At 39.3% G+C, this 24244-nt stretch overlaps 3 protein-coding genes across 3 annotated transcripts; 2 read left to right on the top strand and 1 right to left on the bottom strand.

Moving 5' to 3' along the window:
• Window positions 1-4463: 4463 nt before the first annotated feature.
• On the bottom strand, window positions 4464-8795 carry dnajc12 (DnaJ (Hsp40) homolog, subfamily C, member 12). Its single transcript, XM_033613921.2, has 5 exons — window positions 8407-8795; window positions 7619-7697; window positions 7208-7347; window positions 6964-7105; window positions 4464-4894 (listed from the first exon to the last, which is right to left on the bottom strand). Exons 1-5 carry the CDS (start codon window positions 8482-8484, stop codon window positions 4812-4814), a joined length of 522 nt encoding a protein of 173 aa, XP_033469812.1. The 5' UTR covers window positions 8485-8795; the 3' UTR covers window positions 4464-4811.
• Window positions 8796-10124: 1329 nt separating this feature from the next.
• sirt1 (sirtuin 1) lies at window positions 10125-17879 on the top strand. The gene is made up of 9 exons (XM_033613920.2): window positions 10125-10514; window positions 10994-11116; window positions 11278-11513; window positions 11619-11771; window positions 12412-12559; window positions 12659-12738; window positions 14220-14403; window positions 14531-15064; window positions 16355-17879. The coding sequence occupies exons 1-9, from the start codon at window positions 10172-10174 to the stop codon at window positions 16642-16644; spliced, it is 2091 nt and encodes a 696-aa protein (XP_033469811.1). The 5' UTR covers window positions 10125-10171; the 3' UTR covers window positions 16645-17879.
• Window positions 17880-18407: 528 nt separating this feature from the next.
• cacul1 (CDK2 associated cullin domain 1) lies at window positions 18408-24070 on the top strand. The gene is made up of 8 exons (XM_033612477.2): window positions 18408-18859; window positions 19059-19185; window positions 19682-19784; window positions 19873-19968; window positions 20130-20232; window positions 20471-20560; window positions 20780-20918; window positions 21916-24070. Exons 1-8 carry the CDS (start codon window positions 18541-18543, stop codon window positions 21953-21955), a joined length of 1017 nt encoding a protein of 338 aa, XP_033468368.2. The 5' UTR covers window positions 18408-18540; the 3' UTR covers window positions 21956-24070.
• The last annotated feature ends 174 nt before the right edge of the window (window positions 24071-24244 follow it).

Raw genomic sequence — 24244 nt, 5'->3', positions numbered from 1 at the left:
AACACATCTAATCATATGACAAAAACAAACTTTTTTCAAGGGAAATCAAATGAATACTTCTGTTATATGCTGGTCCTGTGGCATTTTAAAATAATAATATAATATAATAATATAATCAGGAAATTGTACTTAAAGTATTACAAGTCAAAGTACTGTAAAAAAAAAAAAAATTCCCTATGACTGTTGTAGTCTACTATATATAATCTCATTACATGATAATGACTCATGCATTAATGTAAAAGCAGGATGTGATTGCTGTAGCTGGTTGGGGTGGAGCTCATTTTAACTATTAACTAAGGATTATTTGTATAATGGCTTAATCTGAGGATTATTTTCTCCATTAATGGACTGATTGTTTGGTTTGTTAAGATTCTGGAAACAGTGAAAGATAATGTCACACTTACCCAAAGCTCAAAGTGACACCTTTATAATGTTTGTTTTGTCCAACCAACAGGTCAAACCTCAACATAAAAATTGGAATGAGAATGAAAAGAAAAAAACTCAGATTTGTACTCACAGTACTTGAATATATATATTTAGTTACATTCCACCACTGGGTGTAGCTTATGTTAAATTATCTTTATGAGTTTGTGAGTACGACTTGATTGTGACTTGCTTGACCTGACCAGTTACTTTACTTGACTTGCTTGACTTATAGCAAGGACTCGACCTGCTTGATTTTGACCAAAGTGACTTGGGACTTGCTTAAGACCTGAAGGTTATGACTTGAGACTTGCTGATGACTTGCTCAAGTGTGACTTACTCCTACCTCTGATATTTGTATCAGCTTTAATAATACTGTGGCAGCTGTATTAACAACAGCAGCACTAAGAGAGCTTTTAAAAGGAAACTAAAAAATGTTTTAACATCCAACACTCTGGTTGAGTTCCGGCTCATTTTTGTCTCCAGTGTGTTTTCAGTGCCCACAGGAAATATCTCAGATGTGGAGCATCTGTTCTTCAGCAGCCACAAATATAATGTAGTTTACAGTTGTTCTGTTGATATTTGTGATGCTTTACAAGCATAAATGCACATTTGCAGCTTGAGATGTGGTAACAGATGCTGTGTGGCTGGACTGTAGCGTTAAATTTCTGGATGACCTCACACTGTCTTCTATCTGAATGCCCTGATTAATGTATAAAGTCTTTGTCCAAATTAACCTGTAAAATTCATAAGCATAATTTTTTTATCAGTTTGGTGCCTCCATCTTTATTAGGCTGGTGTTTTTATCACCCCAAACTGAACTTTTGCAAACCAGGATAGAGCAGCTCAGTGAGGGTCGGGGCAGTTTGACAGTAGAAAAGCTTTTGTTACCTCCTGTGATCACTCATTTTAAATGTCACTATAGCCCATCACACAGTATATGACAGCTGTCATTGAACTGTATTTATCTTTATTTTGTCAGATGATATTGTGATCATTGAGTAGCAGGTTGTATTAGAGCTGCAATTAAATCACCATTTTACACTCAATGTGTTGTTTCAACAGTGAAATATGTAACGAGAACAACTATAGTGGGAATAAGACTGCATTATAACACAGTATACACCAGAATGCAGGAGGAGACTGAATGGAGGTTTAACAGACTGGGCCTGTCTTCATCTCTCTGTCTCTCTCTCATAAACATTAACTAATTAGTTATCAGACGTAGCACCAATAACAGCAATAATAGCAGAAACAGCAGTTCTAGTGGTACTTCAATATTTCAACAACAAGCTTTATTACCAGTAGGAGCAGTAGGTTTAGACATCATAACAGAGGTAAAGGGCTTCTATGCTGTCTTTTTCCTAAAATGATTCAGAATGCTGCAGCTAGGATTTTGTAAAACTGAAAAGTCTGACTGTGGTACACTACTCTTAGCTCCTTATTGGATCAGACTTTAAAGTGCTTCTAATGACTTACAAAATTATAAATGAGCACATTCCTTCATCTGATCAGATCTCATATTTCATCCTGTGCTCTCCACTCTCAGAGTCCAAGTCTCCTGGAAAACTATTGAGTTATAAAAAAGATGGTGACATCACCTTTTGTGAAGCTTTTTTTGCACACTGTGAACTGTGGTGTCTGGTTTTTAGCTCTCTCTAACAGTGTAACACTTTATAGGTCATGGACTGTATCACTCAGCCCTGTGGATGTAGATTCTTCATCCTGTTGCACCCCTAATGTCCTCAAGACATGCAGAATAATGGAACATTTCTTTGAGAGGCCAAACAATTTGTTTAACAGTTAACATGAAATACTGAGTTCAAATTACCTTGTGCATTTTTTTATGATCATTGCTTCTCTCCTCCAGGTGGAGGCGCTGTAGGACAAACAAACACAACTGGTTTGTGAGGGTTTTAATGGCAACAAGAAAATAAAGCAGCAGTGATGAAGCTGCTGTAACACATAAACACACTGTTGCTGAGTGTGTGTGTTGTCCCAGCTGTTAGTTGAACAGTATACAGAGTGTAAAAAGACTGGGTCCCGCTGTGTTACTCAGGCTGCACTACAGCGTCTATTCACAGGCGCGATCCCACTACTGAGCGGCACGGGGGCTTTGACCTGCTCCGTGTCCGACCTGGGCCGGTGCACCCCTCCTTAGACGACCTGGTGATCCCGGGCTCCCCCAGGAGCACCATATCGATACCGAACTTAGTGCGGACACCCGATCGACATAGTCCGCTGCAGCTCAGAGCTCCTGAGCTCAAACGATCCGCCAGCCTCAGCCTCCCGGTAGCTTGGATTACAGGCGCGCGCCACCGCACCCGGCGAAGACTGCCTTCATTCATCGGGCTTTTAGCTTGTAGAGACGTCATCAAAAAGAACAGCGGCATCTGGCGACACAAACACCGCAGCTGCAGTGTTGTAGACTGAGTCTGTTTTAACGGTTCTCTACTACAGCTGCAGTGTGTGTTCATACTGGAGTAAGGGCTGTTGGCACACTGACTGGGTTTTATATTTAGTCATTTTTATGGTCAAATACATTTATCATTTCAGTCATTAATTTATTAATGTAATCGAACTATTCATTCATGTAGCCTGTTTCCTTGGTGGTATATTGCCTATAATGGAAATGTGTGTGTGTGTGTGTGTGTGTGTGTGTGTGTGTGTGTGTGTGTGTGTGTGTGTGCTTGCGTGCCTGTAGTCATTAGGGCTAATTTTGGACTGTTGTGGCTGACATAGACTCACTGCATCATCTTTAACACTTTTCTAAGTGGAAAAAAAAATGTGACATGGTGGCACACAATGGCATAGTAACTCACGATTTTATAGCACCTGGTAGCCTGGAAAAATGTTGGTTCCACCTAAGAAAAATGTCTTTTTTGTCCCATTTTACCTGAATGCATTAAGTACTCACCCATAACAAATAAAGTGAAATGTGAAAATATTTTTAATTATAAGATTATGTCAAACAGTTGTACCCTGATTGTTTTAGCTGCAGCACTGTTATTATTTTTTGTTTTATTATTCCTTTGCTCTGCCCATTCTAGTTATCTCAGACCAATCAACAGGAGTGTTTAATGTGAAAGACATTTGTAGAAACAATTCAAAAGCATGTTCATTATGTTAGCCAATCGGCTGCTAATATCTAAAGCACCCAATATGTAAAACCTTATTTGTCCCATTTTACCTGATGTCCTAAATTACCTAACTTCACCCTATTTGTACAAATATTTACATTTCAATTTTACTTCTTCTCAACAACCATTCAGAGAGAAATGCCTTAGCTGACTCTACCCAGCACACCCAGGTTGCAATTAGTAACCCTAACTAATGAGAATGATGGGGTATAAATTTCCCCACCACAACAGGAACAACAAAATTTAACAGGGGAATAATAAATGTGTTGAACATGTCAATCAAGGGTAGTTTGTACACACATGGTCCTGAGAAGAGGTCACTACTCAACAATTGAAAACGTGTGGGTGAACTATGGGTGTGGAAGGCCTTTAAGATTTTATTAAATTTTATGATCCTTTTATAAAAATGATGCATTATTATGGATACAACTATACAAAAGATTCTAATAAGTAGTTAGAATTTGCTCTGCATAATGGGTACATTAACTTGGATTCTTTAAGGACAATACTCTGGTGATACTTATGTACTTTAACTGAAGTAATACTTTGGTTGCAGGCCTGTTAATGTAGGTACTGCAGTTTAATTCATTGGTTAAATCTTGCAGAATGCAGAGAAGCTAGATTTGGTGAGAAAAATATCTGTTGTCCTTGGCCAATAGATCTAATCTGCTTTTTTTATCAATATATCTTGTATTTGCCCTCTTCTGTATTGTTTACAGTCTTTGATTCAGTCCTTAAGTATAGCTCACCTTATCTCATTCAGTCTTTTAACATTTGACAACAGATGATTAAAGATAAGAGGCTGACTGACATTTGAAGTATGGAGCTAATCTTCATACATTTAAGACCATTTATATTAAAAATTGCATTGAAGACATTAAATAACACACACAAGCAAAGTAGTATACACAAGATGCTTCAGTTTTATGGTCCCAACATTACAGACAAACACATATTACAGCATTAAAGGTACTCCAGCATCAGGCATGATCAAATCTCAGCAAAACTAACGACAAAATAAATTATTCTTATAATCTCATACGCAACTCTTTGATTTCTGTTTGACAAAACATTTGACACTTGCGATGGACACATTTAGAGCTCACAGGTTCCAGTTTATGGAACAAGTTTCGTGAGTTATAGCCGAGCCATATTCACAGAAACTGACACCACAGTTCACAGGGTCCCAAATGAGTAAGGACAACAACAAAACACAAACATTTACACATAATTAAACTGTTGATATATTTATATTTCATAATTTCTGAACTTCTGCAGCAGACTAGATGGTGAGTCGGCGGCCCAGCGGAAACGTCGATGGCAGTAATCACCTGAGCAATGATGAGAGAGGTGAGTTAGTGGTATATAGTAAATAATGAATGGCACAAAAACAGTTCAATCCTGCTGATGTGATACAGTAAGCAATGTTAAACTGTATTACATTTTATGATATAATACACATATGATAACTGTTTCATTTCAGAAAAAAGAGGTATATCATTTAACAGCAAAAACAACATACAAGTGGAAAAACATTATCTTCTTAAAACCAACTTTGTAATTATTTCTACAGCTAGCATTATAGTGCATTTTGTCAGTGCTCAGTTTTACATATGTCATGGTAAGCTAGTAAGATGAAGGGTTACTAGGAAAATGGAACATTGTTTAATTATAACTTTTGCATGTGGTTTCTGCTGGTGTTTCATCCATCTAGCAGGCAGGGACTAACTTTTCTGTGGGATCTCAGACAGACCCAGTTAACTAAGCTACAAAAGCAGCAGGTACACCTGTGGCCCTCTGCACTGACACTTAAAACTAGATGAAATGAATATAAAAACTAACAGCATTGTAGCATATTACAATTTGGAAAATGTTGTTCATAATTTTCTGAATTTTTTTTTTGTAGTTAAGATTTTTATTGCATGACAATCTTTTATAAAACAACAATCCAAAACAAACAAACAGGCAGGAGGTCTAGCAAATATTGACAGACATTAATAGAGGAAAGGCAGCTATTCAATCACAGTGGTGAGCCAATCATTAGTCCAACATGTCAGATAGAAGTGTACGGTACCACTGTATAATCAGTGCATTAACACAATCAAATGGTCCCTCCTGTCATATATCTGCTGAAACTGTCCCATTGTTCATTAACCATATCATTTTTCCAAGTTAATCTTCTCAGCGTCTTTTCACACACCGTGATTTCCATCATTTGAACTGTCCACATATTCAGTGTTGGAGTGCGAGGATCCTTCAGCACCTTAGAATCATCCGAGCACAAGTTATAAGGCTAGTTTTCAATATTCTTAATACAAATTTATTTAAATTCGGCACTACAGTTTTGTCACCAAGGAGACATTCCTCCACAAGGGAAAAACCAGAGGACATTCCCATAATGCATGCATGTATGTGCCATGTTCTTTCCTGCATTTCCAACATAGATCATCTTTAAGTCGGCCCATTCTATTGACTGTTTTGGAGTGTGATAATATCTGTGAATTATTTTATATTAAATAAATTTGCCTCTGGCTTCTCTGACATATTCCTTGACGCTGGAAAGAATCCCCTTCTATGTTTTTTCATCCAATTTACACCACGGGTCTTTCTCCTGTATCATCCTTACATTACCACAACCACTGTTTTTTATCCAGGGGCATATTTCATACCACTGTGATGCTTTCTGGAACATTAGTAGCAACTGCACACATCACTCTATTAGATTTTTATTTTGATGAAAGGGAACCTTCCCTTTAATACAGTCTCTAATCTGTAGATATTTCCAAAAGTGGCCTCTTCCTTCCAGGTTGAATTTTTCCCTCATCCTGTTATGGGAAAGAAAATTGCCCTCCTCAAATAGGTCATATAATATTTTGATACCTTTTCTTTACCATTGACTTTTCTGCCCAATTTTAAGACTTCAGCGCCAAGTGGTTGCCGTGAGGTGCACGTCATAAAAAAAGGATGGAACACAACCCTTTTTAATACGAGTGCCAAGTACCTATTTTTTAAATATTCAGTGGCCCTAATGTCCCGAAAATGGGAACTTGGGCAGCAAAAAGTTTTCCTCTAGTTGCCCACAGTGCTCTTCCGAGTATCATGTGACTTTCTGGTGTGACTTTAGGGAAAAAATATACCATAACTATGTGACTAGAAGAGGTGCCAGTCACACATAGGCTGTGTGAACTCTGCTACAAAAGCTACAGAAATAAGGAAGAGGCACTTAAAAAAAACAGGATTTGTATGCTGTCCATACTGCAACTATCCACTTCCAGGCTTGTATCTCTGCAGATTTCTTTTAATAGTTGTTGTGTTTTGCACTTCAGAAGCATCATGCAATAAAATAAAGTGGATCTCCTTACATTCTCAAGACTTTAATTATATTTTGTAATTCACTTACTTGAGGATGGCGTGTCACATGAAGAAATCCTCGTTGCGTCTTGCTCAGACTGAGGGTCCTCTGCTTGGGAAGTGACAGGGCTTTCTGCATTTGAGGCCTCCAACATTGGTTCCTTCTTATTTCTCACAGCCCAGTGCATTGACTGAAAACAGATTATCAAATATAACAGCAGACTTTCTAAGTTAAACTGATTATTACACAATATTTAAAAAAAAATCTGTACCAAAGTCAAGATGTTACATACCATTTTTACAGAGTCATTCAAGGCTTGCCAGTCACTAAACAGAATATTAACTCCACTTCTTCTCCAAAGGTCGTAGTTTTTTCTTTTGGTTTCATCACACAAAATCTCTTTGGCTTCCTGCAGCTTTTGGAAATCTGCCACTGTCAGAAAGAAAGAAAATATATGGGTCTAAGATGGCACCAAGTTAGCAATAATAATTACCTTCTTCTTTGCATACAGTGGGCAGCTCTTCATTAACATAATCTGCTTTGAAGTCAAGACATCAGAAAGAGGCATTAACTGTTTGTTGGTAAGAAAGTCACAAATCATTTAAAAAAAAGGTAAAACAAATTTAAAAGTTGGATTCATCTTGACTTTTTATCATACTTCTGGCCAATTTACACGTGTCACAGTAATGGTTCACATATTAACCTGCTTTTGGATTGTCTAGGTGTTTGTCTGGGTGACATGCCAAGGCTCGGATCTTGTATTCATTGAGGATCTGTTCAGTCTGCACAAAAACAACAACAACAAAAGGTTATATAAATACAATGTACTTTTGCCAAACTAAATATTTGAAATCCAGGAATCAGTCACTTATTTTATTTCCAAGGGACATCCAGATTTACACACACATTTCTGAAAAAACAAAACAAATTCAGAATCATGAATATGTAAGGAAACATACCCATTGATTTTCTGAAGCTGGTCTATTTTATGTTTTCTTAAATAATATATTGATCAGTTTATTTTGAGGCCTTGAAATGCTCTGACTCACTGCTCGTGACGTGTGAGACAAGTATTGATCTTAGTGTTGCTACAGACAAAATATTTTTAATGTAGGCCATCATGTTATTGTAGTTATTATAACAATTCTGATTTTTCGATCATGTTTCCATGTAGAAATAGGCCTATGAATTATGAATTACAAATGCTGTGACTCAACCATCGCAGACACTGGATGACGCACGACTGGTTGCTCTGACATCTTTTGCTGAAGCATCAACAGGTCTCGGTTCAGACTAACCTCTGGAGCGCACACAGCCTAATCCATTAATCTTTTGGTTGAACAACGCACAAGATCGTTGACGTACATTCAGCATTTAACAGTATCCCTCACTTCGGAACTCTTACACCTGTATGTTTTGGTTTGCGGATCCAAACACCATTATTTCACCCAGCAAATAGGCTGATCCTTAAACCCACTGGCGAGAACTTACCGACGACAACTCATCACACCCTAACAGCCCGTAGTAATCCTCCAAGTCCTCTGGTTTGCAGTTCAAAATAGCCTCCATATAAACCCGCTATGAGGTGTGTATGCTTTCTTCTCGTCACGGAGCAGCTTGACTGTCTGCTATCCTGGATCACAGATATGTGGTTCAAGGGTTGCTGCTGCTGGGCTCCCCCTCGCTGCTGCTGTGGGTCACTCACTGACAATTATCCACACTGGAGATATTCTCAAAGTTTATCTTGTTATTATTATGTCAACTGTCTCTGGTTAGTTAGTGGAAAAACTATCAAATAGTTAAAATTGTAAAGGGAGACCTCTCCTGAGTTGCTGGGAATGTTTAGCGGTCCCTTCCACCATACGACATATGCTGCATTCACGTGTCCAAACAAAAGCTCCCCCCACTCAGCTCAATCTTTCTAGCATTCATAGGACCATACAATAAAGTTAAAGATAACCTTTAGCAATTACAAAGCATATATATTGTGATAAAATCATGTTCTTGATGACTGAACAACATATCATATGGCATATGTGGCAAAATGAACAGAGTAAGTTTGCAGGAGCCATATCATTTAGATTGAAATTAAAATGTCACCATACACATGTAATACATACAAAAGTTAAAAAATATTTCTTTTTTTTTTAAATAAATAAGCTCTATTTTGATACCTATACACGCTGTCATCTTATTTACCCTTATAAACATTTTTTTTAAATTTTCCAGATAAATGATGAATTATGATGTTATGAATATTTGTAGTTGCTAGTAATTAGTATTGAGTAGAAACAGAATACTTTGCAAATGCTATCATTAAAGAATTTTGAGGTTCTTGTACTTGAGTTTTTCCATTTTATTCTACTTTATACTTATACTCCTCTACATCTCAAAGGGGAAATATTGCACTTTTCACTCCACTACATTTATATGTTTGCTCTAGTTATTTTAAGACTCAGATTTATAATACAAAATATATAATATAATAAACTAATAAATGATGTTGTATCATTATAGATTAAACTACCCAGCAGTATATGAAGCATCTAAAAAGAAAGCTTATCGGCTGCAACATTAAAGCCATTACTTGAGCACTCTCTCTCTTGTGATCACACAATGACACAGAGGACCCAAAACGTGTGCTTTTAAACAAACTTTGTTGTGTCTAAATTTAGCACTTTATATTTCATATTTTTCTAGTTCCGATATGTATCTTTTTGTATTTTATCTATATTTTATAAGTATTCTATTGCCATCTGTGCTATTTGAGCTACTGTAATGTGAATTTCCCCAGAATGGGATCAATAAAGTTTTATCTTATCTTATCTTATCTTATCTTATCTTATCTTATCTTATCTTATCTTATCTTATCTCACATTATTTTTGAGGGCTTTAATGCATGAATTAAATTAAATTGGGCTTTTTACATTTATTATTAGGCCTGTTCTTATTTTATTAAGTACAGTCAATTTAGATCCGGGGGCTGAGGCCTCAGGCGCCTACACCTACCAAGGCCTCTGGTTTGACATCTGCGTTTTACTCACAGCTCTGTGTGGTCGTTCATGAGAGCCAACATTTGCGCAAAACTCTTCGGACGGTGCTTGAAGGCAGCAATATTTTGTTATGGTTTTACGTCATCGACGTAAAAAGGGGACGCTCCAGCCATGACTACTGGTGGAGAAGGCGTCACGTGCGCTATGCAAATGAGACAGCTGTCCGAGGGGAAGGATCTGCTCAGCGGCTCTACGTGCTGAAGATGGCGGACGAAGAGACCAGTCTCGGAACGGCCTTTTCAGGCGCCTCCGACATGGAAGAACCCGCCGCGAAAAAGTCGAAAATCAGTCCGGTAACTAACCACGGGTTCAAAGTCGCTAAAGCAGACCCGTTCTCATGCGCCTCTGGGGACACAGAGAGCTGGGAGGCGGCGGTGAATTGTGCGCAGCCAGCGGAGAAGGAAGCGAAGCCGGTGATGGCGGTAGAGCAGGCCCCGGCAGCGCTAGGCGGAGACAACAATGGACTGGGACTGCTGGTCTCCGAGCCACACAAACCAGTGAAACTAGACAGCAGCGCTGTGCTAGGGACAACTGAGGAGAGTCCTGGTATGTAAAGAGACGGAAATTTAATGAAGCTCAAGTTGAAGTGGGCAGTGCTTGTTTTTACCAACTTAACCGGCGAGTTTAGCTAACACAGGGGATAAGTTACCGTTGGTAAACTAAAGCTAGCTAACTTTAACTACAGATGTGCGGGCGCTGAGGTATGTTAACCATTACTTTTCATGACGGCAACTTTAACTTTTCTTTCGTAAAATAAAAATGAAAGAGAAAACTGTCTGTGACGTTTGTGAGTCATTTTGAGGGGATTTAACTCATTCCTTTACGGCACTAAACTTTCATAGCCGCCTACCGTTAGCATTTAGCCGGTTAATGGCTCTTTCCGAATAGCGTTCACTTCAGTAACCGTTATCACACTGAGGTTTTTGTCAGTGATATTGGTTGTAAATTATTGTAGTGGTTATTTGTGATAAACGCATCTTATTTCTAGTTTTATTTGTTCATTTTATGAACTTCTCTGTGCTCAGATTTTCTCGGACATGACGATATACCCTCCAATGGTCTGGCTGTCACGCCGGACCAAATCAACGAGGACGATGACAGATCCTCTCATGCAAGCTCCAGCGACTGGGCACCTCAACCCCAAATAGGTAAGCAGTCATGTGGATTTCGGTTGACACAAAGTTGTAGCAGCAAGCTTGAATTACTTCTCTGATATGTTTTAGTAAGAAGAAAAAAATTTAAACTACTCAATAAGTGTCACAGCATATTGTTGAATACAATTCACACTGAGATATTGTGTTCTCGCCAGGTTCCTACAATTTCATCCAGCAACACATCAGAGAGACAGATCCGAGGACCATTCTGAGGGATCTGCTGCCTGAGACTGTACTCCCACCAGATTTAGACGACATGACATTGTGGCAGATCATCATCAACATCTCAGAACCTCCAAAAAGAAAGAAGCGGAAGGATATTAACACCTTAGAGGATGTGGTCAGGCTACTCCATGAAAGTAAAAGGATCCTTGTGCTGACTGGTGCTGGGGTATGCATTTACAGTAATATTATACAGTATTGCCACATGTTTGAGTGGAAACATAATACAAGTGTCCATGCTGTAAAGTCAAAATGCCTGTATGCTTTTGTGTAGGTGTCGGTCTCATGTGGAATACCAGATTTTCGCTCCAGAGATGGAATATATGCACGGCTTGCTGTGGATTTCCCTGATCTTCCGGACCCTCAAGCTATGTTTGACATTGAATACTTCAGACGGGACCCAAGACCCTTTTTCAAGTTTGCTAAGGTTTGTTCATTGTGCCCACATACTGTTGTCCATATCAAAGTTGATAACAATACATTAAGAATGATTTGATCATCCCTCAACAAAGATCCTTGTATCTGGTGTATGATGCAACAAGATAAAAAAATATGTAAAATGATGTAGTCAAAATTAAACACACCCTTGCACATTTTGCAAGGTGCTGCAGTGGTCACGCTGAAAAGTGATGCAAGCTATAAAGTGTGTGTTATATCTAATATATTTGTATCCTTCAGCTTCCTGTTTTGTGGTTTTAATATGATAAACATATATCCTTGAGCACATAGATGAGATATATGCCCCTTGCATGAGGAAGGTCTATGAACAAAAGCTTGTAATATAGTAATATATGTTGCAGAAGACTCCTGTGTGCAGATTACTGTGTTTTTACAATTTGTTTTATTAATTTGTTTTATTTGTTGATTTATAACTTGTTTAACTTAAATCTAGCACAAGACTTTGAAATGTTCTCTCATGTCCTCTTGTCCCTTAAATGATAACAGAGATTTGAAAAAAGAAATGTTCCAAAGTTTTCTAGATGAAGGGTGCATAAAAGTCAGTACAGGGTGATATGCATGGCTCTGGATCGAGTCCACAAGTGTTGATTGTGCTCTCTTTGTTACAGGAGATCTACCCTGGTCAGTTCCAGCCTTCGCTCTGTCACAAATTCATATCTATGCTGGATAAGAACGGGAAGCTGCTGCGCAATTACACACAAAACATTGATACATTGGAACAGGTGGCTGGAGTTCAGCGGATTATTCAGTGCCATGGTAAGCGATACAGCTAATAAATGGATCTTGCTTATTTTTTTATATAGTTTTGTCCGTTGTGATGGTGAAAGTCATTGTGCATCATACATTTTATTTCAGGGTCCTTTGCAACTGCTTCCTGTCTTGTCTGTAAACACAAAGTGGGTTGTGAAGCTGTAAGGGAAGACATCTTTAACCAGGTATTCATTCATTACAAGCTGATCCAAGAGAACACACTTGCATGTGTTACTGAACACTTTTGCACACACTACATATTAAGCAACACCAGCAACAATGCAAATGAAAATGCACAAACTGCGTTGCTGAACGGTAACTACATACAGCATTTCATGGTTATTGCATGAAAATACCCAACAAGCAGCTTCCAGTGGAGAATAGTGCAGGGCCTGAGAAAGCTGATCTGAGTACATTTGCTGTGTAAGAGATCTTACCCTTGGTGTGAGCACGGGTGTCAAAACGATACCATTCCAGGAGTGGGCCACTCCAGCAGGAGCTATCGGAGTGAAACTAAAGACACATTGATCCTTTTCACAGTAGACATTTTGCCCATCAAACACAGGTGTAACAACCATCATTAATCGCTGTATTGCTTTATTTGCTGGAAGGGAGCTGTTAATGTTATGAGCTCCACATGTAATTTTTCTGCTCGGAGAAGTCAGTCTCTGCACTGAAAAGCTCTTTGAATTTTACTTAAGACCTTTAAACAACTTGATGTTAGCGAGGCTGTCAAGATTTTAGTCTAGCAACATTTTTTGAAGACTGCAAGAAGATGCACAAACCTGTAGATGGACAGACTTTTGAGAAGGAAAAAAAGAAAACTGATGCTCATCAAACAGTATTTTTATTTGCTTATTAGAAGTAACATGACAGAAAATGTTTGGGAATCATTTCAGCAGTGTTTGTACAGCTTTGTTACGTATACAGCTACAACATATTGTAAATCTATATTAGTGTCATCAGTATTGTCCACACATACTCTAGTTAAAATAGTGAGATTGGAGGCATCATTAACTCTACAGTCAATTTTACAGACCATTACCTCAGTGGTGGTATTGTGGTGAAAAGCTGTCTGTCCTTTCTCATTACCGTACTGTAAATGATGCTTATAGCAGGTTCATTCCTCTAAATTAGAATTAAAAACGTTTTTGAAATGTCATTTACCTCCATCGTATTTGGCTTATAGCAGTATTTGCAGCAGTAGATATCAGAAATCTTCTGCATTTAACACCAAAACTATTCTCTTAAGTTAATACCACTAGGAGTAAGAGGGAAACGTGTTTTGCTTTATTCTGTTTCTGTTTATTTTGTCTTTTGGATGTTTGTTTGTTTTATTTTTATGTCATGATCATGTTTTAAGATGTGACCTAGGTTCCAGCTCCAGCACAAACTGACTGTAGTGATTATCCACAAGCAGAGATAATTAAATTAAACATGCTTACATAAACATCTAGCCCTGCGGGTTTTGCACTATGCGTCAATGAACAATTGTTGGGTGATTGTGAAAGTAAATCAGGGTGGTACCGCTTCCTACTTTGAGGACATTGGTTGTTAATGTGGATATTAGAGACCTGCAATGCCTGTCTAAACAAGAGGAACTTTGGCATGGCGTTCCGTTAACTATATTTTGTAACAGTGCTAATAAGATGAATTCATCTTGTAGGTTGTCCCTCGTTGTCAGCGGTGTCCAGATATTCCCCTGGCAATCATGAAACCCGACATTGTCTTCTTTGGAGAGAATCTTCCAGAGATGTTCCACAGAGCCATGAAGCAGGATAAAGACGAGGTGGACCTCTTGATTGTCATCGGCTCTTCACTTAAAGTCCGACCAGTTGCCCTCATCCCAAGTATGTTTTGTTCAGATGAATGACTTTTTGTTTTCTGTAAGGTGAATGCAATAACCAATCAGTTCTTCTTGTGCCTACAGTAAACCCAAACATACATAAGTAACTGTTTTCTCTTGATCTTATCCAGACTCCATTCCTCATGAAGTGCCTCAGGTCCTGATCAATAGGGAGCAGCTGCCTCACCTCAACTTTGACGTGGAGCTACTCGGGGACTGCGATGTCATTGTCAACGAGCTCTGTCACCGGTTAGGTCAAGATTTTGAGCAGCTCTGCTACAACACAGTAAGACTCGCTGAGATCACAGAGAAACCCCCTCGGTTACCAGAACAGCCACCAAGTGAGGCCTTGCCTGCTTCCAGCGACGCGGCTCAGGAGGAGCAGGAGCAGAAGCAGCACAGTACAGACTCAGTAACTAAGCCTTTAGAGGAGACAGAACGTCCGAATGTCACAGACACTGCTGGTAATAATGTAACACCGCCAGAGCCTTGTCCAAATGCCCAGTGTCCCAGTGAAGAGACGGCTGAGCCTTCAGAGAAACCAGCAGAAGATGCGCCAAAAGAGGATGCCACTGAAGTAAAAAGCCAAACCTCCAACATTGAATTTCGTAGACGATGCTGGATGAGTCGAATCAACAGAAGTCCAATCAGCAAACGCCTTGAGAGTAAGCTATAGACTATTGTACTGAGGACAACACTGTTTACTGTAATCAACAAGTTAATATATTTTATTTTTTGATATATATGAAAGTGAGACATAGGTGTGTTAAAACACAGGTGCTCACCCACTCATCTCATTAATTAAAGGTGCAGTGTGTGTAGGCCTTAGGGAGATATATTGGCAGAAATGGGATAAAATATAATAGGAGTGTTTTTTTTATTTAGTGTATAATCCTGAAAATAAGAATAGTTGTGTTAATGTACCTTAGAATAAGGTGCTTCTATCCACAAAGGGAGCTGGTCTTCGTCCATGGAATCCACCATGTGGCACTGCCATGTTTCTGCAGTAGCCCTGAATGGATAAACCAAACACACACAAATGAAAGCAGTAGCCACTGTAGTTAGCAGCCCCTCTGGGACAAGCCAAACAGTAGCCATGTTTCCATCAGCCTGTTTAGATGCACATCTAGAAGTATCGCATCGGAAAATTATGATGGAAACACCAAAATTCAAAATAAAATCCCCTGATTCGCACAAACTAAAATTTGCTCACTTTAGCCGGATTTTGGTTGATTTGAAAAAATGTTGATTCGCAAAACGGGGGATGGAAACAGTTATGTTCGAATTAAGTATGACGTAGCGCACCTCTCTTCATGGTGATATCCACACTCTGGGTCAGGATGGTGGTATTGCATTTACAAGCTGGTTGCCAACCGCCAGAAAACGTAGAAGAAGAATAAGGCGACACTTGTTTTGTTACCGGTTCTGTGGGAAAACTCGCGTGAGTTTGTAGTTTTCACCAAAGTCCGTACATTTAATGGAAACACACAGGATTTGTATTTCTTTTAATGCACATTTCCCAATGATTCGAATCACTTTTGGATGGAAACATAGCTTGTGTGGAAAAAAAACACAGATTTCCAATGTGAAAGTGCTTTAATCAGTGTTTTCGACTGTCTAAATCTCAGGACCCATTTGTTTTGGAGAGAAAAGGGCCACTGTGGGTAATTTTGCTCCCAGTAAAAACCTCATAAACTATTAACACAGAAGGAATCCTAGCCAGGACTTCACACTTAGCACACAGGAGAAGTTTTAGCTGGTTGCAATATTCAAATCTCACTAGAGGCTACTAAATTCTACACACTGCTCCTTTAAAGCTTGCCATAACAATATTTTATTTAATTTTTCCTCATGCAGCAGGAAAACAAATGTTGAACCAACTAAGTATGGATGATTTAAAATCTTCTCCAGATATTGATTTCAGCGCTGTAAATTGTTTGTATCATTTCCCACAGCAGGCCAGTACCTGTTCCAAACACCGAATCACTATATCTTCCATGGGGCTGAGGTTTACTCCGACTCCGAAGATGAGACGTCCAGCTCATGCGGGAGCGACACCGACGAGTCCGAATGCAGCGTAGAAGGGGTGGAAGAAGACAGCGAGCCAGAGGACGCCGACACACTAGCAGCAGATGGAGAGACATGTCTCAGAGACACAACACAACACACTTTAGCCAACGAGGCCTCATCAAGTGCGCAGACTGACAATACTTCTGAAAAGACTCAGAGCACCACACATGTTTAAATGTAAAGTACGGGGTCGATAAAGCACTAATTGTCTTTTATATATATATATATATATATATATATATATATATATATATATATATATATATGTTTCGTATATTTTTGACTCATCAACCTTACAATTTTTTTTCTTCCATAAAGTTGAAATTACAATGACAACTTTGTGTGAATACGCAGCAGGTTTTTCTTTGTGCCCAGTTTGGTCACATGCATTGTGTCTGAAACTTCATACTGTATACTACTTACTAAATAGAATGCAGTAGTTGTTTTTTTTTTTTCTTTATAAGGATTCTTTCCATGTGCTCATCTCATGAACATTCACATTTTGTAAAATTCTTTGACACATCCACTGCAGCGTACAGCGAATGTGACACTAGATTAAGCTTTAATTCCTAAATTGCAGTCATTACAAGCAAAGACTTCAAATGTCTCAGTCCATAGTGTGAAGCCAGCTGTGGTCTAATGATGTGTTTTAGAGTTGGGTCATGTTGCCATTGGGGACACATGTATATATGTAAGCCTACTGCCTGCTAAATAGTGGGTACTATGAGTTTCAGACACATAAATCTTCAGATGGTTTACTTGAACACATTGTCTATTTTGCAGTATAAAAGTTTCAGCTCTGCCCTTTCTTGAGGGTAAATGCTAGAAAAAAAGAACAGTACTCTTTAATTTTAGACCAAAGAATACTTAATCAACACGCTCCTACATTGTCATAAGCTTTGTATGTTTAACCTGTCATTTAAATCTTGGAAAAAATATAACTATTGAAAAGGTGTTCCTTCCGACATGTGGCAGCTACTTTTTATGGTCAACCCTCTTATTTTTATACTCTGATGTGAGACATACTCATCAAAGAGTAGGTGATAGTTTATATCTGAATGAAGTTATACTAAGTTGTAATATTAAGCCTTAGGGATATATTCAATGAGTTCACATTGAAAAATGACACTTTTTTCCTTCTTATAAAAGCGGTTTTGTTGCCCATGTCACTTTTCATAGAGTTTAAAGTTAAAACAGTTCCATGCATTATACAGAGGAGTCTGCTGCCTGTAAAGATTTCAGTGTTGGTAGATGGACATGTTTGAGCCAGTGTGTTGGATAAAGGTCCGCACCAACATAATTCACTTACCATTTACAAGGTATCGTTTTGTTTAAGGAATAAGATTTTTTTTACATCCTTATAGTTGTTATCTCTTCTGGGGTTCTCAGTAAAAAAAATAATGAAAAACACTGACAACTCATTTCTGTTATTTCATACACACTGCAACCAGGCCCTCACACCAATAGCTTCAACGTGATGGTGCAGGCGTGAATACTGCGCCATCTAGCGCCTCAGAGCTCACACTGACAGTTCCTCATTCCACCCAACAGGGCTTTTAAAGACCATTTAATTCGATTGAGAGGGTTTCAACGGGACACAACGACTAAGATACATTTCATTTCATTATATCACAAGATAAATACCTTTACAACAGCAACACAGTACAGTATGTGAGGATTTAACACTAGTATGTTGTCGAAAACTATCCGTGCGTTACTAGTGTGCGCATGCGTAGTACGATAATATGAGGTTTCTACCTAAACCAGTTAATCTATTAACAGTCGGTTATCAATATTTAGTCTTTAAACAGTTTTACATGGTCCAGTTGATTAAAGTTACCAAAAACGAAGCCTAGAAACGGTTTATTTGAGGTCTCGGGTCTTTGGAACTACATTTCCCATCTGTCTCAGTTGTCCCGTAATACGCCGTGTCGTAAAATTCAGTTAACAACAGAAAAACCGAGATGGACACCACCGAAGACGCCTGACAGTTTCTGTCTTTGTCCCTAATTGTTATCTGAAATGTTTATGTAGTGACGCCAGGCTTCAGCACACAGGACCGGTTGTGAAAATGGAGGCCATGGAAGATGACAGTTTGGAAATAAAAGACGACCATAACCACAACTATTGTGCGAGCAGCGGCAGCAAAGTCCGCACGTATCTGAGTAGCCAGCTGTCGGATGGAAGCGCCGTCCCGCAGCCCGCCTGTACACCGGCGTCGGGAGGAGAACCGGGGAGTCGACGAGGGAAACTGAGGTCCGGCAGCACCGGGGGGTCTAAGTTCATGGACTCTGATTCAGGCAGCGAGAGCAGCGAAGTCAGCGAGACTGACAGCACGGCTCCGCCAGCTGCTGAGGGAAAATTCACTCTCGATTCTACTTCCAAGTTCCGTAAGTTCAGATGAAGCAGGCACTGTGACAGCGGGGCCTGATATCCTGTGTTCACCCAGCAGCTCGGCCTGCTACAGCATGTGGAGACTGATGCTCCCGGCGGAACGACTATCTGTCTATTAGGCCTGATGGCTTTGACCAGAATCATAATGTTTAACAGGTCATTTTAAAGCTGACCAGCTCTCCTCTTTCCACTCAGTGCTGAATGCAATGGCTGTAGAAGACTACCGGAAAAACCATTGGCCAAACCTGGAGAAGGCAATCGACCGTCTGCTGATCCAGAGTCCAACAGACCACATCTCTGTTTCTTATGCACAAATATACAGGTGAGACTAATGTAAAGATACACCTGGGCTAAACCAGATTACCCTACAGTTTGTGATTTCTGTTGCCTTGAGAAGCCCCATAAAGCAGTGTTGTAGCCAAGAGTAGACCACTTAAACTGAGACCAAGTCATGACCAAGACCATGGCAGGGCGAGTCCCACACTGCATAGCACATTTATAATAAAATGTAGAGCATGCAAACCATAGGCAGTCCCCAGATTGATCCAAAAGGTTCACATTCCCATAAAAACACTCACAGAAAACAAATGAAGATTCCTCTTTATGCATCTGTTTGCATGTGCATATGTATAACATGAGAAATATGAGACGAGACCAAGACCTTCAACCTTTCTAGCATATGTAACACATATAATATTGCTAATCTTGAGTACTATAACACTGCCATAAAGATGTCGTGCCTCACTGGTAGATTTAATTAAACTGATATTCTGTGTTTCTTTACCAGCCCGTGTTTCTCCTTTGCTTTGTTTCCCCAGTTACGTCTACAAGTGTGTTTGCCAGCAGCACTCTGAGCTGCTCTACAATGATTTGACATTAAAAATAACAAATCATCTCCAACAGGTTTCAACCCATCTACAAGTAAGCAAATCCAAAGTCAAGGAAGTGATTATGTTCAGCACATGCAGAAACTGTAAAACTGACAAACATTTGTGTTCTTGTTTTCCAGGCCAGCCCACCTGAGAACTTCATTGAGAACTTTAATGTTGCACTGACGCAATACACAGCTTCTCTTCAGTGTATAGTTCCTGTGTTTATGTACTTGGTAGGCATCTAGTTTGTTTAATATATGTTGTGAAGGCAGCATAGAACATGCACTATTAAGTGACATTTCTCAGTACAAAAATACAGCCTTGTGCCATGGTGTCAATTGTATTAAGTTTAATGCAGGCTTTTCTCTTTTTATTTTCATTGTTAATGTTTCAGAACAAGTTCTACATCGAGTCAAAGCTGAACAGAGACCTAAGAGAGGATCTGATGAAGCTGTTTGCTGATCACGTCGCAGAAATACACGTGAACACACTGATGCGTGAGTGTATTGCTTTTTTTCAAGCCCTGATGGCTTTCATTAAATTCAAACACTGCTCCTCTGCTTTTAAATGTGAACCTGTAACACCTAAAAGTACTTACATGAAGAGCTGATGTTTGTCTCATCCCGTTGGGATGTTGTGGACGTGGGAACTGCACCGAGAGAAGACTTCATTCTTTGCTAACACAAACATCTTCTGAAATATATAATGTTTTTAATTTATTCTTTTCATGTACAGCTCTTCTCATCAAAGCTCATTCCATGCCGTTTCAAGTGCAGCCATCTACAATGGCCAGTGTGGTTAAAGGCCTCTACAGCCTCCGACCAGGTGAGCTGTGCTCATTGTTATTACATGTTCTGCTGCCAGAAAGCTTCTGTCTGATTTAATGTCATTTAAGTGCATCCCTGCTGCAAGCTAATGTAATTTTCTTGCCTCCACTGCAGCAAACCAAACAGACATATTGGTTTATTTCTTCCACCTACAGAATAAGATGTACGATAGATGTTGTTCTTGTTTCATAGATTATTTTTTTGTTTCCTCTTTCAGACTGGGCCCAGTTAGCCCCTGCTCTCTTCTCTGGGTTTATTCCCCAAATCAACCCCCCAGCTGTGGAGTCTCTGCTGCCTGACTACGCCGCTCATGACCAGAAGTTACAGATGGAGCTCTCCATGAACGGATTCCCGCGGTCAGTTTTCTGAAGCTTCAGTCTCAGATATTCACAGTCTGAATAAAAACATAGCTTTGGGATGTACACTTAACTTCAAATCAGGGTTGTCAAACATACCATCCAGGGGCCAGAACCAGCCCGTCAAAGGGTCCAACCTGGCCTACTGGATGACTTAAAACACCTTATATTGATAAACTTGTGAAGGCTAAGAGGTACTCGGGTAACAGTGAGTAGTAAACTGACTGAACAAGGAAAAACTGAGACATACTGTTAAACTGCACTTAATTTTGTCAAGACATCTCAGGCTGTTCGGCGTCTTTATTGTCGATGGATGAATATTTTTATGCCTCTGCACTGGCCATTGCCGTGCCCAGAGGCATTATGTTTTCAGGATTTCTGTCTGTTCGTCCCATTCTCATGAACGCAATATTTCAAGAATGCCTTCAAATTTAGCACAAACTTCCACTTTGATTCAACAATGACCTGATTAGAATTTGGTGGTCAAAGTTCAAAGGTCACTGTGACCTCACAAAACATGTTTTTGGCCATAACTCAAGAATCCATCAACTAATTATGGCAAAGTTCAAAGTTCAACTTCACTGTGACATCATAATGTTCTGCAGAAACCCTTTTCTGGCCATTATTCAGCATCATAAGGGGAAACATTTGGTCGGTCAGATACTGAAATAGTGACACTAATCCTGGATGTTCATCTTGAAACTGTGTTGATTGTGTAGATCTTCTGTGCTGCTGGATTGAACATGTGTATGAAGCATCAGTGTTTTCACAGACATGCATGTAACCTGTAAGTGCAACTTGACAGGTGTGCAGATGTGTACAACCACGAAGTAGTAATTCTAGTTTCAGAATTACTTGTACTTTTTATAACGCAATGGTTTTCCTGGCCCAGCCCACTTCAGATCCAATTGGGCTGTATATAGCCCATGACCTAAAATGAGTTAAACACCCCTGCTCCTGCTTTAAATCACTAATGTAATATGTTTTTGTTTTCCAGAGGTGATCAGTCTCGCAAGCGGGCCAGTGAAGACTCTTGATAGCAGAGCCGCCGTCACCAGATTCGATGCAGAACTGTTACTGTGCCTCCTACATCTTTATCACAAGTTGGCTCACTGCACTAGGTACAATGTTGACAATGTGTCAGTTTCTTCTTTGTCCCAAGTCCCTAAACACTGTGAACAACAAAGACAGCTCGGTGTTGGGTTGCTGAGCAGAAGCGTAATCTTACTGCACTAAAAACAAGCACACAGACTTCCATTATGGTGCTTTCCTCTGTGATGCATCCAGCTTCAGTATTTGTGGGATGCTGCTGTGTGTGCTGAGATGGGTTTCTTCATGTTCTCCTCATTTGAAGAGTGCCTTCATGGTGCCTTCTGATCGGATATCCTAACGAGGGATAGGCTGATGATGGGTATTTCATTCCTAACCTTTAACATGGAAGTGTCTTTTTGATAGACTGGGCTAATCAAGACTTTCTATTGCTGCTAATAATACTGTCCATGTGATAATACTACAGCTCCCTCAGATTCACCCACTGTGTCTGTAACCCAGCGGCTTCACTCAACTCAAACGAGCACAGAAAGAAATGAGAACAAGGGGGACTAAGTCATTGACTTCAACTATGATTCTCTTCTTCATGTTGCCTTTACTGTGTTGGTAAACCGGATTGTATTTTCCCGTTACGCCAAAGAGGATTTGCAGTTTATTTTATATATAATGCATTGGATTCAAGCTGACATTGTTAATGTTGTATGCTGTCTGAGTCACTGAGCCATTAATTTTTTATACTAACACATTTTGAACTTTGGTTGTTTATTAGGCTCCAGTCAAATTCTAACTTTAGATATGACTTGTCTGTTTTAGCCTTGCATGTAGGATTGGCAGCGACTGCCATGGAGGACATTACATGATGTACTTGCCAGAAAGCTTAAACAACCACTGAATGGTGTTTGACAATTTCCTAATTTGACCTCAGCTTGTTTGACAAATAAATTGTCCCTAAAATGTAAATATATCAATGATGCTTCATCACATTTACATAAAAAATTAGGCTTGGGTGGTATCTTTTTTTTTTCCATACCTTCTTGTTAATTCACCAGGGTATATGGTATATAATGGTATTTGTGTTGGGGGGAAAAAAACCCTGTCAGAACCAGAACCATCTTGGTTAGTCTCCATTTTCCAACAATCACCAACTCTGGTTTGGTCAAAACAAACTCCTAATTCACCAACTTTTTCTACATACTGTTTTTTACCAGTGGTCTGTCTCTGCAATTGCTTACCAGCTTTAAAGGTCCTGTAACTTTATCCCCACCACTCACAGTCACCATCAGTCTCACCTCAGCTGCCAGCGCTACTTGTAGAGACTGACCTCTGGTGGTGCACATTGTGCACTACAAAACATCACCTTAATACAGCATCTCTGTATCAGTTCAATAGGAAGAAGAGTGTCTGTATTTTTGACAGTATTAAAGAAATCATACTCTCTGGATTTCTAAATACCCATATATACCGTAATACCTTAATACCTCTCAAGCCAAAAAAGAATGATATGCAAATGCCATTTGGCCCTTTGAGTCTGGCTTACTTGTGTTTTAAATGTTCCTAACATGAATAGCCTATCAACGATGTAAATAGTTTTTGGTCTTTGCATAGTAGTCAGTGTACACTAGCTTTTGTCACAGATGCATTTTTTGTTGAATGATTCACTTGAATAGTATTTGATACAAGGTCTTACACTGTTTTAAGTGTAAATAGATGCTCAGGCTTGCTTTTCGTTTCCATCTGTGGGCCTTGGAAATGGTTCTCATCGTCTTTCAAATAAACTAATTTCATTATTCATGGGGCACGAAGCTGATTGTGTTTTTCACCGTTCAAGATTTTAAATTTGGGTCTTGACAAATGTTGATCTCCTAAATAAGCAGGCATTATGATAAACCTACAGGAGTAGAACAAAGTCAGGGTCATTGCAGATGCCAAACACTGGATGTATGTTACTTTGCTGAGATATTACTTTCTAACACACTGCAAAAAGCATTCATGTTCAAACAACTGAACAACTGTGAATAAAATTTCAGTTGGCTTAAATACTGTTTCAGGAATCTGTTGCAAAAAAATCTGTTTTCTAAAACCAATAAAATCCTTGAATCCAAGCACACACTACTGCCAGATTTTTTTTCACCACTGACACTGTACTGACACTTACACTGTACGACAACTGACATAAGTGCTTTGAAAATTGATTATCGCTGTTAATCTGCTGTGTTAACATTAGTGTCTGGGAGGCTCAACAAGGGGCTTCTAATTCTGTAGGATGGAGGTCTCTG

The sequence above is a fragment of the Epinephelus lanceolatus genome, chromosome 17, assembly GCF_041903045.1.
Source record: "Epinephelus lanceolatus isolate andai-2023 chromosome 17, ASM4190304v1, whole genome shotgun sequence".
Taxonomy (NCBI): Eukaryota; Metazoa; Chordata; class Actinopteri; order Perciformes; family Serranidae; genus Epinephelus; species Epinephelus lanceolatus.
The sequence above is the reverse complement of the archived record's forward strand: the minus strand, read 5'-3'. Positions and strand labels throughout refer to the sequence as shown.